This window comes from Sander lucioperca, chromosome 22 (genome assembly GCF_008315115.2).
Source record: "Sander lucioperca isolate FBNREF2018 chromosome 22, SLUC_FBN_1.2, whole genome shotgun sequence".
Lineage (NCBI taxonomy): Eukaryota > Metazoa > Chordata > Actinopteri > Perciformes > Percidae > Sander > Sander lucioperca.
The window spans coordinates 23,923,998-23,938,645 of record NC_050194.1 but is presented as its reverse complement, the minus strand read 5'-3'; the positions used below and the strand labels follow the sequence as shown (position 1 = coordinate 23,938,645).

The 14,648-nt window shown below is 42.1% G+C and overlaps 1 protein-coding gene across 2 annotated transcripts; it reads right to left on the bottom strand.

The window, feature by feature from the left end:
- Positions 1-559: 559 nt before the first annotated feature.
- tubgcp2 (tubulin, gamma complex associated protein 2) lies at positions 560-14,315 on the bottom strand. Of its 2 annotated transcripts, XM_031314690.2 has the most exons (18): positions 14,185-14,315; positions 13,664-13,824; positions 13,259-13,387; positions 12,790-12,966; positions 11,109-11,268; positions 9,480-9,687; positions 9,203-9,402; positions 7,844-8,033; positions 7,619-7,764; positions 6,454-6,634; positions 5,879-6,059; positions 4,669-4,841; positions 3,655-3,783; positions 3,447-3,567; positions 3,179-3,322; positions 1,945-2,061; positions 1,576-1,739; positions 920-995 (listed from the first exon to the last, which is right to left on the bottom strand). In XM_031314690.2, the coding sequence occupies exons 2-18, from the start codon at positions 13,811-13,813 to the stop codon at positions 920-922; spliced, it is 2,646 nt and encodes an 881-aa protein (XP_031170550.1). In that variant the 5' UTR covers positions 13,814-13,824; positions 14,185-14,315. The 2 variants fall into 2 exon arrangements, with proteins under 2 accessions (XP_031170549.1, XP_031170550.1); XM_031314689.1 differs by lacking the exon at positions 14,185-14,315 and having other exon boundaries at positions 560-995; positions 13,664-13,813.
- Between the last annotated feature and the right edge of the window lie 333 nt (positions 14,316-14,648).

Below are 14,648 nucleotides of genomic sequence, written 5' to 3'. Positions count from 1 at the left end.
ATCTCTGTACTATGTGTGTGATTTGTAATATACTATCTGCTGCACAACATTGTCCCATTGGGGGACAATAAAGTTACTTGAACTTGAACTTAGGTAGCTAACGTTAGCGCTTATCTGATGAACTACAAGGTTATACTTTTTGTAAAGATGTAACTTTAACTACAAAGTTGATAGTGTGAAGAATTCTGAAGGGGGGATGTGTTAGGGGAGTATGAATTCTTAATAATTATAATAAATGAATTTATTTCACCGTATTAGTAGTATAATGGTCTAGACCAAGAAGTAGTACTGAACCGTTGATGCTCACTGACTCGGTTAACGGTTATAAATGTTGCTTTTTGTTTTAATGTATATAATACATTTCAAAACTACAAATCAACCATACTACCATCTTCCAATGGTTATCTCATTCATACTACGTTTTGAAAAAAAAATAACCTTCTGTTCCTCGAACCGTTATTCCTAATGGGAAAGTTTCTAAAACATTCTTTATATTAAAGGTTATACCTCTTTGCTGGAATAAACCATGTTTAGTTTAGGCAGACGTTCAGAGTCTTAATTCATTCAGTAAAGTCTTGTTTTAATGAATACAAACCTACATTTTCATTGTACAGGTACAATAAGTTACCCATAAGGAGTGCCATGACTTTCATTTTCAAAGCAGAACAAACATACTAGTTCCACATTTCTTAAAATTTACAATTTGAATAATTGAAATGAGGTTGCAAACATCACACTGTAACTCTACATTTCATACATAATATATAATATACACAAACTGAGGCATCAGCTCTTTTAAACAACAGCCAGTGTCTGTATGGTAATCGTCTGGGCGGTTGGCTGTTAAGAGTGATGGACAGACATGAGAGAGGCCATTTTATTGCTGGGTGACAGTTAATACACACAAAGACACAACATGCTACACTGATGCTTTCTGACTCCGCTCGATGGCCATCCTTTCCAGCCGCTCGGTGTAGAATCCGTTGAAATCCAGCCTGTGAAATCATAACAGCATAGTTAGCAAATGATCAAAGTCATTTACAGAAATATCAAATCAGTAATGGATTTTCTACAATAACTCAATCTATACTGCATGATGTCAGAAATAAACGAAAACCAATAATTGGATGGTAAGAAAAAAGAAATAAAAAAAACTGGTTTGCTTTACTTAAACAAAATCTATAAAAACTAAAAAACACAAAATAGTCAAAGTACACGTCAAATAAATTTCTCCCAAATATGGTTTCTGTCATTTTAGGTAGTTCTGATCACGCCGATGTTTATTCAAGTGTTACGTTTGGTTTTTATTAGTTATTTGAAGCTATAAAAAGGGATTGAAACGTCATGATTGACAGCTGAGATTGACTCATTGGTCGATTGGTCGGGCGGGACTATGATACCACGGCTCCACCGCCCGATCACTACTGAGCAGACTCTGGCTTCAAAATTACAAAACGGCAGCACCCGTATCCGGGAGATTTTGGCAACACTTTTGTATGGTGGGAGGAAGTGGAGACACGTCATCCATCTTTATTTACAGTCAGAGTATTACTTGCAAAAACAAAAGCGTTTTACCTGTAGATGATGCTGATCATGCTGTGCTCGCAGTCGTTGGTGCTGTAGATGCTCAGCTTGTCCAGCAGGTCCAGCAGCAGCATGCTGAAGTTACTGTCAAACTTGCTGATGGTGGCTTCAAAGCCTGCGTCTGACTGGAGGATGTCCGCGTGCTCCGCTAATAACTGAAGCAGCCAAAGAACACAGACATGTTACTTCAGACATGTTGAGACACAAAAGCTGCAGCTGTTCATTCACCAGTTGTTAAATAGTTGGAATATTTTCTGGGTCGGATGCTATGTTGGAGAGCTTTTCAACACATGTTCACATTTCCCAGTCTAGTTGTTTCTCCGATGGGGGCAGGCCTGGCGATGAGCGTTCTGGAAATACCTTTGTGGTCAGCCTTTTCTTCTCTGCCTCCTCAGCATGTTCGCTCCGAGTGGGAGGCCCGTCCATGGTCCCTTGTTCCAGGGAGAGGCGGTCTAACCTCATGCTCTGAGTGTACCGCTTTAACAGTCAAGAACAGAAAACATCTTAGTACGAGGATCTGCTAGTTTCCTTTTCAGGTTTTAACTCTGGATGTATAATAAAACCTGGATACAGCGTTTGAGACGGAGCCCCGTTCATTCCTATGAGAGTTGCTCAGTGGTGCATTAAAGGGGCACTATACAGTTTTGGCCATTTCTTCGCTGTTTTCTCGATTTTGCTGGCAGGTTTCTCTATAGAGCACCCCCGCTACAGGAAATCATTCCTACCACAGGCAATTCAACTTTTTAACACTTTATCACTGAGTGTGAGATAAGACTCACATACATCACAACTGCACCTTGCACAATAGGTTTATCTACATCCTATCATTACTAGTCAAACACATTTTTACTCTCCAACTTGCACATTAAGTTTATCTATCTATTGAAACAGTTGTACATTTTATTTCCAAATTGTATATATTTTAAATATTGCTTGTGTAGTATTCTATTATTATTTCATGTATATTGTTTCCTAATGTATACTTTATATGTGTGCTGTGTGTCTGATATTTTGCTGCTGCAACACCGTTATTTCCCATTTTTGAGGGATCAAGTTCCCCTTTAAGCCTAAAAAGTTCAACTTTCTGTATAGAAATTACCAGGATGATCAGCGGAGCTTCCGTGCTACGGGGTCCACGGAGCAGGCGCACTAAAGACCTCCGCCGGCCGAGCCAGCTACTTCGAGTGTAGCGCTCCGCTAACTTGAATTTGGATTACATTATTTTATGGTCTGTCTCTTCTAGACTTTCGAAATGTTATTGGACAGAATGGATCAAATTCTGATTACGATTCATTTTGAGGAGGTCGTGACGCTTTAAAAAAATGATCCACTGATTTAAGGACGTGTCTTACGCCATAAGTCTATAAGCCTATAGTTCATCGGACGTTGTAAATCCACCCTTAGGCTGCTATGTCAAATTGGCTTCAAAGCCTAGCACACTTCCTGGAGGCCTGGTTTTAACTCCCTTCACTATTGCATTTCTGTACAAATCTTGTGTTTAATCGAAGCAGTACATGAAATGCAATATGAATACTTCAAATGATTAAGATCCAAGAGCAGAAACAAGCGGCTCTTTTCCATCCTGTCAACAAACCTGCATGCAGTTTGTGAACATGACGCAGACAGACATGAGTTTGGAGAAGATCCTGAGGAGCTCAGGGTTGGTCAGCATGCAGTCCTTCAGGCAGTTGTCCAGGAAGCTGGTGTGATGGCAAAGCACGTCATCGATGTTTGACGCCTGGAGAAGGAGAAGACAGACGGTCAAGCACAAAAAATGGCTATCAGCTGGCTGTGTTTTTGTTACAATAACGGTGAGTGATCAGGGCGGGATACTGATATTGATATTATGCTCATTCACTCACTGTTTTCAGGTTGTTTTCCATGATGTGCCAGGTGGGCTCCATCACCTCAAACATCATGTAGTACTGGATGTTCTGCACAAAGTTGAGCATGCGCTGTCGGAGGGCGAATGCAGCAGAAAACCTGCGTGCAGGCAGTTTGAACAGAGTGTGAGACATTTTGCTGGATTTTTTTTTACATAAATTCACCTTAAAATCGACTTCAACTCACCATTTGGCAGAATGTAAGGAGTACAGCTTGAAATCTTTGCTGCTGATCCACACGTTGCACAGCAGCCTCTCCACATGTTTGCAGTAAAATATGTGTCTGAACAACATCTGGTACCTCGTCAGGGCTTTCCTGGAAAATGAAGACAAATGAAATGTTTTAAAAATGTATTTATAGATTTACTTTTCAAAAGTTACAAAGTGCTGTCTAAAAGCAACGTGATATCATGACTTTGCGTAAACATACACCTCACTTATTATACGCATTTTGAGCTATCCGCGTGTCTGTCTACGCTGTATACAGCGGACGTAAACATACACGCCCACTTTCTAAAGCCAAGTGGCGTGTTATCTGCAAGCATTTTGAGCGCAGTATACAGCAGACGGGTTGGGTTTAGGAAAAGAAGAGAGCAACAGTTGAGTTTAGTAAACGTGACACGCGGGACACGATCCCTGGTCTCGTGGGTGAAAGTCCTGTGTTTGACCCATCCCCAACCAAGCTCCCTACGCAGATTTTCACCCTTTCATACTACTCGCTACGGCGTCAATTCACACGAGATCGCAAGGTAATGTAAGTCAATGGAGGCCAAACGGCGTTGATAAACACGCTAAAAAGCAATTATGCGTCTTGATAACACGGCGATAATGGCATACGAATTTGCATGCCATACATATGCCACTTCATGAGATCGGTCTGCTGAAAGAGGATATCAAAATACACAAGAATAACAAAATGTCTTAAAAACAGAACCAGCAAATCTCGAGCATTTCGCTTAAAACATGACCAGAGTACAAACGATCAACGGTAATTAACTGTATCGACATCCATCCGGTTCGCCAGCGTGGAATTGTCGCCACGGAGAGCTTTCCGTGGTGGTGATAGGGTTAATCTGCATTGTGTGAACTCATTTTGGCTTTAATGTGACTGACATTCATTTATATGTAAAAGTAGAGTGCACTCTAGCTTTTAAGAAAACAATATGAAACGTATAAATAAGATCAAATCAACAGGCAGAACCTGTTGATGATGAGTGAGAGCGGCCACTTGACGATGTAGTCGAAGGAGAAGGCCTCCAGCCCGCTGAGGGCCGCGTCTGTTGGTTCCGCGTTAATGATGGCCTTCTCCTGTTTGGTCTCGATGGCCAGCACCCGCAGCAGCTGAGTGATGACGTCATGAGGCATTAAATCGATCTGTGGAAAGAAGAGCGGAAGTTTAAGTGAAACAGCATTACTCATAAATCATGAGATCGCTCTGCGAGTGAAGGAAGACTTAATAGATTAGTAATGGAATGGTCAGATGTTTAAAGCTTTTGTTTTGTTCCCTGTAATTTCTATCTATTTGAATTTACTTTCCAGGGATTTTATCCATTTTTTCCTGCTGGTCCGTCTAACTCTGGCAGTTTTAGTGCATTGAAGTTTACTGAGCACTAGGGTTGCACGATATATCGACTCAATATCGTTATCGCGATAATATTATATCTAAAGTGTCGTGATAAGTATGCAATATTATGTTTATTTTGTGGAGCGCTGCGTCCCGTCTGTTGGCTGTGTGGCTTAGTTGTGTTTGATTTAGAGCCTGCTTGAAACGCTATAATGATCATCATTTGATTGGCCAGTTACCGTGCCACTGGCACATGTTAGTACACGTCAGCGCACGGGTCCACTACGTGACAAACCCTATGGAGCGTACCACGTGTGTGCATATTTAGACAGAGTGACAGTGTGAGTGAAGAAATAGATAGAGACAACAAAACGGAACGAATCAGAGAAGCGAAAGACAAGTTGTGTCCTGTTCTCTTTATTTATTTTATACTGTCCAACCAGTAGAACATGTCCTGTTCTCTTTATTTATATATTTTATACTGTCCAACCAGTAGAACATGTCCTGTTCTCTTTATTTATATATTTTATACTGTCCAACCAGTAGAACATGTCCTGTTCTCTTTATTTATATATTTTATACTGTCCAACCAGTAAAACATGTCCTGTTCTGTACACATGGTCCTTATTTATTTATTCATGTTGGACCAGTCCAATATGACAGTTGAAATAAACCTTGTGTTGTATTTTCCCATAACTTTTGTATGTATGTATGTATGTTTAAAAATATCAAAATTAATATTGATATCGCAATATTCATAATCGATATCGCAATATCACATTTTGTCAATATCGTGCAACCCTACTGAGCACATAGTCTGGAGCTTTATAGTCTTATTTCCACCCACCTTGAGGTCGTCTTTGAAGGGGTCAGTGTTGGCTGTGCTCATCCTCAGAGCCAGCTCCAGCAGGGCTTCTAGTCTGGTCGGAACAATGTCGTCCACCGGCTTCTTCAGCTCTTCCTCCGTCAGGTCCATGAAGTGCACAAAGAAATCCCCTTTGTCCATCAAAAAGTAGTGCTTGATGGATCTAATAAAAGAAACACAGGCCCATATAGTGTTATAAGTACATCAGTAAATCACTACATACAAAGATTATGAACATGCAATCCTAATACCCAACTGTTAGAACTACAGACGGGTGACAAATTAAAAGAAAATACTTTCTTTTACACAGAGTCCATTTCCGTTTTTAAATCTAGACATAAGACTTTTTAGCCAAGCTTTTTATTAATGTAGTTTTTGACTCTGGAAAGGAGCTTATGTCATTATTATAAGAAGAAATAAATGCAGATGCTTCCATACAGGACACAAGGGCTTTTGAATTCAACACACAAACTTTGCAGCATCACATCCTCTCTCTCAGTTATCTTTCCTGTCACTCAATCTTTATAAATTACTTACAAATACCATTAACTATTTACCTCAGCCGTGAAACCAGCTCCTTCTCCTCCATGAGGAAGGCCAGCAGGACCTTGCTGGCATAGTTGTAAGCTTTCTCTATCTGCTCCACATAAGCCCTTTCCTTCAGGGTGTACAGGACCTCCTTAGCATCAGGACACGTCACATCGCGGCCACACTCCCGCACCACATTGAGGTATTTTCCTACGCAACAACAGAGAAGGGAATTACATTTTTTGTTTTAAGGAACGTGTCCACAGTGGTGTTTTTTTGGCCTGGAGGAATTGCCCCACTTCTCTGTATTGGATGCTTGATGGTCTTGCCACTAGCAGTTATCGGTTTCTCTTCAATGACCAATGAAAACAGGCTACACCCTCCGACAACCGCAAAGGCTGCACCTGATTGGACGAATGCTTTCTCGTTGGGCTGTCTGCTCCCGCATTTCAAACCTGACTAACATGGCGCTCTTTGTTTCCTCTTTTCACCCAGTGTGTTGAGTTTAGCTACAGAGTGGGGGTTCCACTTGAATCGCTCCAACACACTTACTGGAAATGCAGCACTAAGAAGGCACGAGGTATTATGCAGGATTCTAGTCATCCTGCATACAATCTCTTCTCCCACCTTCCATCAGGGAGACGTTTGCAGAGCATCCCAACGCGCACAACACGTTTTAGGGATAGTTTTTACCCCCAGGTAGTAAGGTTATTGAACGATAGCACAACAGGAAGGAGGGCTGTGGTCTGAATTTAGTCACTTATGTATATTGTGTTTGGATATTCCTAGATGTTTTAAATGTTATTATGTTTTTAAAATTGTTATTATTGACTGGTGCTGAGAGAGTGCCAAGGCACATTGTATTTCATTGCTGTGGTACTCAGAAGCAGAGTATGAGGGCTTGCCGTGACAGTACCTAGGTAAGGACTACTAGCCAGTCAGAAGCAGAGTATGAGGGCGTGCCATGCTAGCAGCTAGGTGAGCATTATAACATGTTACAAAGTGACCACGTTTGTCTCTGAAGTAAAGGCTGGACTACAATAGAGCTGTTTGGAGCAGTTTGTGAACAGTGTTTTCTGTTGGAGATGGTAAGAAAAATATATATAACACAATAAAGGAAAGGGAAAAAGCATAATATGAACACATATACAGGCTCTTATAATGTTTAACATTTACATTTTTTTTTTTTTTTACCTGTACTTAATATTTTGTCTGCCATTTTCTGTAGAAAGGAGGGAATCCGATGTTGTACGATGGTGTATCTCTGATCCCAGTACTTATCGTTGTAGTCCTCCTGAATTTTCTCTTTCTGCAGCTCATGCTCTTCCACCATGAACTCGCTGCGAGGACACACAAACATCAGATTTGAACACAAAGCAGATACAGTGGTATAAAGCGTCTTTTCAGATTAAACTGTACCTGTATGGATCCTTGATGATGCCCCTGTAGATCCACTTCTCCAGGATTTCAAAGTAAGGGACGCTGGCTGCTTTAGTGAGGTAGAGACACAGCTCCTGAGCCTGGCTGTCACCCGTGTAGTTGAAGGTGCGATCATGAAGAAGACTCAGTGTCGACCCCCCCATACACTCTCCTTTATCTACCGAGGACGCTGTGAAATTGGTGGAAGGAAAATAATTAAGTACTAGCTATCTAATGGCGCTTTTCCATCACATGGTACCTGCTCGACTCGCCTCGACTCGCCTTTTTTGGTTTTCCATTACGAAAAAAAGTACCTGGTACCTGCTAACAGGTACTTTTTTTAGTACCTCCTCAGTCGAGGTTCCAAGCGAGCCGAAAAGGTGATGTGAAAGCGACAGACGGGGGTGTCCTGAACAAACCTGCTATTTTTAAACAGTTTAGCCAGCTGTTTGTTTTTTTGCTGCCTCCAGCTTCATTTGAAACAAAATGTGTCTTCTGGCAACACACACCTTCCACGTTCTGTGTGTGTGTCGTGTTAGGTCACAGTAGTTTACTGCGGCACCGCTTGTTTACAGTTCTGCGGAGGCTCCGGCAGAGCTTTCACCGTAGCCTAACTACACACACACATGGCCGGCTCCACGCACACACCAGCGCACAAGTATAAACATCAGGCCACTTTTACACAGGCTACACAGGCTACGGAGAAAGCTCTGCGTGGAGCCTCCACAGAACTGTAAAACAAACTCAAGTGGCCTGATGTTTATACTTGTGCGCTGGTGTGTGCATCGATACGGCATAACGACCAGCCACGCTGAGGCGGTACTAAAATCTGCAATGGAAAACGGACGCACAGTGTGTCGAGTCGAGTCGAAGCGAGTCGAGCAGGTACCATGTAATGGAAAAACGCCATATAGCTATCAAAAAGTAAAAGTGTGGTTAGTGCAGTTATCTTCAGGAACAAACGTAATGTTTCTAGCAACTCTGTCGTGAAACTAACAGTAAAACATCACCCCATGCTACAACACTTATTAGTTTAATTTTGAATTGTTTACTGATGAAATACAACAGATGTGATGTCAACATCTGTGTCCGATCTGCTGGTGTTGTAGTTTCTCTCTAAACCTTGTTCAGAGCGCCCTCAAGTGGTCAAAATGAGCCCTTTCCCACTGGCCAAACAATCCACCTAGGCTCGCTAACATCTGGCTTTTGTCTGCAATGGGAAAGGTGTCTATCGGCTATTTTTAGCAGGTTTACCGGTGTTTAAAAAACCTGCATATATACACGAATTTCAGTGGAAAAAAGGTTTTAACTATCCCCATGAACCAAAGATGCAAAACTCATGTTCTCTCAGACTCTTACCAATGGAGGCCAGTATCTCCATGGTCCTCATGGTGGGCTGGATGTAAAACCAGAGCTTCTGCAGGGACAGCATGACCTGGCGCTGGAGGTGCTCCAGCTGCGTGACCAGGATCAGGTACTCCTTTATCAACGTCCTCATCGCCGCCGTCAGCGCGTGGTTCACCTGGCCGTACTCGAAGGACGACTTCTCCTCAATGAAGCTGAAGAAGAAATACAACACCGTCATCTAATCGTCTGTCCTCAGTTATAAATGTATGTGTACAGATGACACACTCACCGTGTTATAGTGGAGTAATACGACGCAACTGGTAATATTCTGTTAACCAGCTCTTTGATAGACATGTCCAGTGTTGAATCGACAATGAAGGAGCGGTTCTGTCTCCCCAGTACAGGCTGAGCTGTGATGTCTCTCCCATCAACTCCAACCAGGACAAACAGCAGATCCTCCACCAGAGCTTGTTCCTGAGCAGGCAGGGACATCGTACCTGGCCGCAGACAACCCCGTTATGAATACTAACACCAAGTAAAAGTACACATAGTTGATGTTTCTAGCCTGGTTGACACCAGACCCTTCTCAGTTGTAACTGAGAGTGGGTCTGGGCAAGCTTCATTCACAGCACATTTCCAAAGGGGCGTCACCAACGGACGCCACTCAAATGCCTCTGGGTGCAATTGGATAGTCCTTCAACCAATCAGAACAACGATCCGGGTGACGTAGCAGCGACAGCGGCATCAACGGGTTGCGGCGCTTCGGTGGGCGTCATGTTGAATGTAAACAAAAAGCTGCTCGCCGTTGCTGCGCTATCGTCATCGTGTAAAACGGTCAACGGTTGTGATTGGTGCCTCGATTTGGAAAAATTGGAAATGGGCTTGAATGGGCTCTTGGCCAGACTGACCTGCAGAGCAAATCTCAAATTTGCCAGAAGTTTGTCAAGGTTTTCCCAGGCTATGATGTTTCAGTATTTAAGGAATATTTAATAAATGAGCTAGTGTCTTGCACATAGACTGTAAAAATAATGGGCAAAGCTTCCGGGTCTGAAAAGTGAAGCCAATGTGCTGAATTCTATCTAATTTCCAGCAGGGGGCGACTCCAAAAAGAAGTCAGTTTCTGTAGAAGTCTCTGAGAAAATGACCCTAGTACTCATTTCATTTATTACCTCAGTAAACATTTTTTAAATGAGTTCATGGTCTCAATCGCTAGTTTCAAGTCTTCTTCAATACAGAATGATGTTTATTTAGTAAATTATGGTCCTATTTATTTTAGAATAGACGATAAAGCGGGGGATGCTTTAGGGGCGTGACTACATGACGACCCGTCAATCAGGACAGAGGCTTAGCGATGCTAACCATGGCGCTGTGTACATTAAAACAGACTTAAACTTGTTTTTGGGTGTTGTCCGTGTTTCATCTTAAACATTGACCCTCTCACTGTGTGTTTGAACTTCATCAAAGTAAATTGGAACATTTGGTCGCCTAAAACTGTCTTGTACTGCCAACGTAGCTAGCTACTTAAGGGAAAGTTTGCATATTCTCTGTACTGCCGTACATGCAGATGAATGGCGGCAGTACCCGTAGGGCCGCAGTTACCCGTCGGTAAATCTACACTGGATGACTCGTTTCAGAAGGGTTGAAAATCAGCAACGTTACCTCTTTAGCGTTTAGCTAAGCACAGCGCCATGAAACCATAAACAACCCTGGCTTGGCTGAGTCATCCTCCCCAGCTCCACCCTCTCATTCAAGAATCACCACATCTGGTTTAAAATAAATTACCCAAGATGGTGACTCCCGTATCGCCAAACTCAAGCTACAAAACAGCAGTCCACAAACCAATGGGTGACGTCACTGATGCTACGTCTTGCAGCAGACTGCATGTAGTAGAAATTTATTTTTAAATGTTTTGGCTTACCAATAGCTACAGCTGAATCTCCTGGAGGGGTGGGGCTGGTGATGAAGTCTCCGAGGAGAGCAGGACGGTCGTACACCCAGTTAGGAAAGACGGGGTTGGGCTGGGTGGGGTTCTTCTTGTTGTGTTTGTCTCTCAGCATCTTCCGCGTGACTTCAGCAGGCTGCAGGCAAAAACAAAGAGTGACGGGAGAATTTAAAGCAGCGGCAGATATTTTATTTAAAAGGTCCCATGGCATGAAAATTTCACTTTATACGTTTTTTTTTTTGTTTTTTTTTACATTAATGTGAGTTCCCCCAGCCTGCCTATGGTCCCCCAGTGCCTAGAAATGGTGATAGGTGTGAACTGAGCCCTGGGTATCCTGCTCTGCCTTTGAGAAAATGAAAGCTCAGATGGGCCGATCTGGAATCTTCTCCTTATGACGTCATAAGGGGAAAGGTTACCTCCCCTTTCTCTGCTTTGACCACCCAGAGAATTTGGCCCACCCATGAGAAAGAGAGAGAGACATCATGGCTTGAAAACAAGCAAAGTGGCAGTTGGTCAAGGCCATACCTTACCATACCATAAACTTTCCATTCAACAGCAGGTTGCACCCGTGAAAACGTATGTCTTCAGACAAGATTATTATAACAGGAGGAGCTAGCTAATAAAATATTTGCCCTGATTCTTCGAATTAAATTCATGCTAGAAGAGAGCTAGTTTGTACGATCACATCAGAAATCAAAAGCGTTTATAGCTGTTCAACAACAGCCACGCTGAAAGGCGGAGTGAATAGCCGATCGTCACAGAGAGTGGAAAAATGCAACAACTGTTTAATTGGGGGGTTAACAATGAACAATTTCAGACAGACCGTCTCTCCTGGAATTCAGTGTTGCACTCTTTTCGAATGAGGCCTTTGTTTGATATCTATCGGTTTCCTTTATGACGTGTGCAATGACACATCCAGTGCCTATACGTATATTAAATAAGTAGTAGCAATACAGGTCCGCTGCTTTATTTATTTTTTATTAACTTATTTATTTTTTTCTTTGTGTCTGCGGAACTATTGATGTATTTTATTTTATTAGTAATGAGCAATGATGTCTCCTTTGTCACGTTACATCCTACAGTCTGCTGCTGATTGTGTGTGTGTGTGTATATTAGGGCTGCCACCTCTTAGTCGATTAGTCGACTAATCGGTCGTTTTGGTCTTAGTCGACTAAGATTTCTTTAGTTGATGAGTCATTTTTTATGCTTATTCATGCTTAATTATTCATTTCCAAGAAACTTATGAGCTCATTTCTGGTAAGCACAAGATTTAAAGTGGTGCTTTTGCAGGATTAATTGTGGAGAAAGTCAGTTTTACAGATGGTTAATTAACTACATGTATATTGTGCTTTTCTAGTCTTAATCACCTCTCAAAGAGCACAGCTCTGTCGATTACATCAACTAATCGACAAAATCATATAAGTGTTAGTCGACTAAGAATTTCTTTAGTCGAGGACAGCCCTAGTGTATATGTATGTGTGTGTGTGTATATATATGTGTGTGTGTGTGTGTGTGTGTAAATGGAGGCTGACCCACTCAACACCCACTGTAAACCAAATCTACCTTTGGATATTAATAAAGTTACCTTGACATCCTACAGTTTCATGAGCCAACCCAAACCTTCAGATCGTTTTGCATCGGAGTAAGAAACGCTCACCAGAGGAGCGTTGGAGCTGGCCGTCACGTTGCCGAGCTTCTTTCGCAGCTCATCCAGTTCCTGCATGGACATCTTGGTGCTGGTCTGAGGCAGAGTGTAACTGGTAGTTGTGGTTGACGTTGTGTTCGCTGATGACTCTGACCTCTCTTTCGCATTCTGCTGCAGAAACTGGAGCGTCTACGAAAATATCACGACAAAGCTGTGAGATATTGGATAAGGATGGTTGACGACAGTATTTATAACTTTTATTAACGGGGGGGAAATCAACAAACTAAGCCACTTCCAGCACCTAATGATGGGGTTTCAATCTTCTCTTTCTATTTATATTAGTCACATTAGCTGTTTTCTTGTTTGTGTAGAAAAACAAATAATTTAAAATCTCATTTAAAGCACCAAAGGGTGAAATAAATTGATTTGAAGTAATAACAAACAATACCATACAATTAGCTGGTTGTTAACGACGTATTACCTCTTTATCCTCACAGAGTTTGGAGAGCAGATAAACCAGAGGGTCGAGGTTTCGCACATTTTTGGACTTGAGCTCCTCGTACTTCCTCAAGAAGTCTTCTGGGGTTTTAGAGAACTCTGCTAATTTGACCTGAAAATAACATAACAGCCAATATAAAAGAGAATAATCAGTTAGAACTTCAGCTGAAAATATTACACAAACTGGTGTTGAAAGACAAAATATGCACATGAGTCTAAATAGAGCCCTAATGTGTGCTGCCAGTTGTTGCAGGAACATCTGGCCAGTGATGCCTGGAAGAGTTCATAAACTCATCACTTTCATAACATTATGGTGAGTATGTATGTTCCAGGACATTTCCGTTCCCTGAAAGGTGTACTAATGCCTTCCTACGTGGGTAACACCCACCTTGGCACTGTGAGCAGACACTGTGGTTGTAACATAGGGAGTCCTGTGTTTCTGCAGTAGGTCTATGTAGCCCTCTGCTCCATCACCTCCCCGAACATGAAGCAGGCTGAGCAGCTCATTCACATCATGGTGGATCCTGAACTCACTCATGGCTCAGCCAGCTGAAATGACAACACAAGAGTATCCTAGCCCCATTAACAGCTCATATCAACATCAGGCTATTGGCTCATAATGACAAAACATCACCCGTAGCTGAGCTGAGTACATGCAGTCATTTAGGCTTTGTCTCAACCAACGATTTTAAAGAGTTTAAAGTGATGCTGAGCTCAACAGTTAACGTTATGTGAAGCTAGCTTGCTAACTGGCTAAAGAGCCAGCCCCGGGTTAAATGAACTATGAGGATGCTAACTGCGTAGCTAGCTCACCCCGAATAAAACAATTCGCCGAACAGTTATAACAACGTAACTCAGTAGTAATTGCCTTATTACAGGTGTAGCCCAAGTCTCTACCAAGCACTATACCTGACAGTCGCGTCTGCTTCAATGCAACAGCAAACAGAGCAGGTACCAAACGCGCCCACCACTAGTCAAAATGATTATTCTTCTGCTGCTGTAATACACGCAGCGATGGCGCCACACTGCCCCCATCCGTTAAATAATGACATTACAACTTTACTTTATTAGCAGATAATCACATTCAGAACCATATGGAGGCCCATTTCATGGTATGAAAAAAAAGATCCTGAGTACTTTTCTCAAAATAATGAGAATTTTCTTAAAGGGGGTGGCAGTAGGTCAGTCCGTAGGGTCCTTGTCAAGGCGGCCCCCTCACTCCCACATCTCTCCAGCATGTCCTGCGTGTATTCTGGGCCTGTGTGTAATAATAATAATCAATCAATCAATCAATCAATCAATCAGTCAATCAAGTATATCGTAATCTTAATGACTTCTTTAAAGTAACATTAAACAAATAGTTGTTTTGTTTT

What these genes read in the sequence shown, in the direction of transcription:
- tubgcp2 (XM_031314690.2), bottom strand. Translation starts at nt 13,813, where the DNA reads ATGAGTGAGTTCAGGATCCACCATGATGTGAATGAGCTGCTCAGCCTG. An exon ending in AGATTCAGCTGTAGCTATTG is followed by an intron (nt 9,688 to 11,108) that starts GTAAGCCAAAAC and finishes GTCTGCGGCCAG; the next exon opens with GTACGATGTCCCTGCCTGCT. An exon ending in ATGATCAGCATCATCTACAG is followed by an intron (nt 996 to 1,575) that starts GTAAAACGCTTT and finishes ATGATTTCACAG; the next exon opens with GCTGGATTTCAACGGATTCT.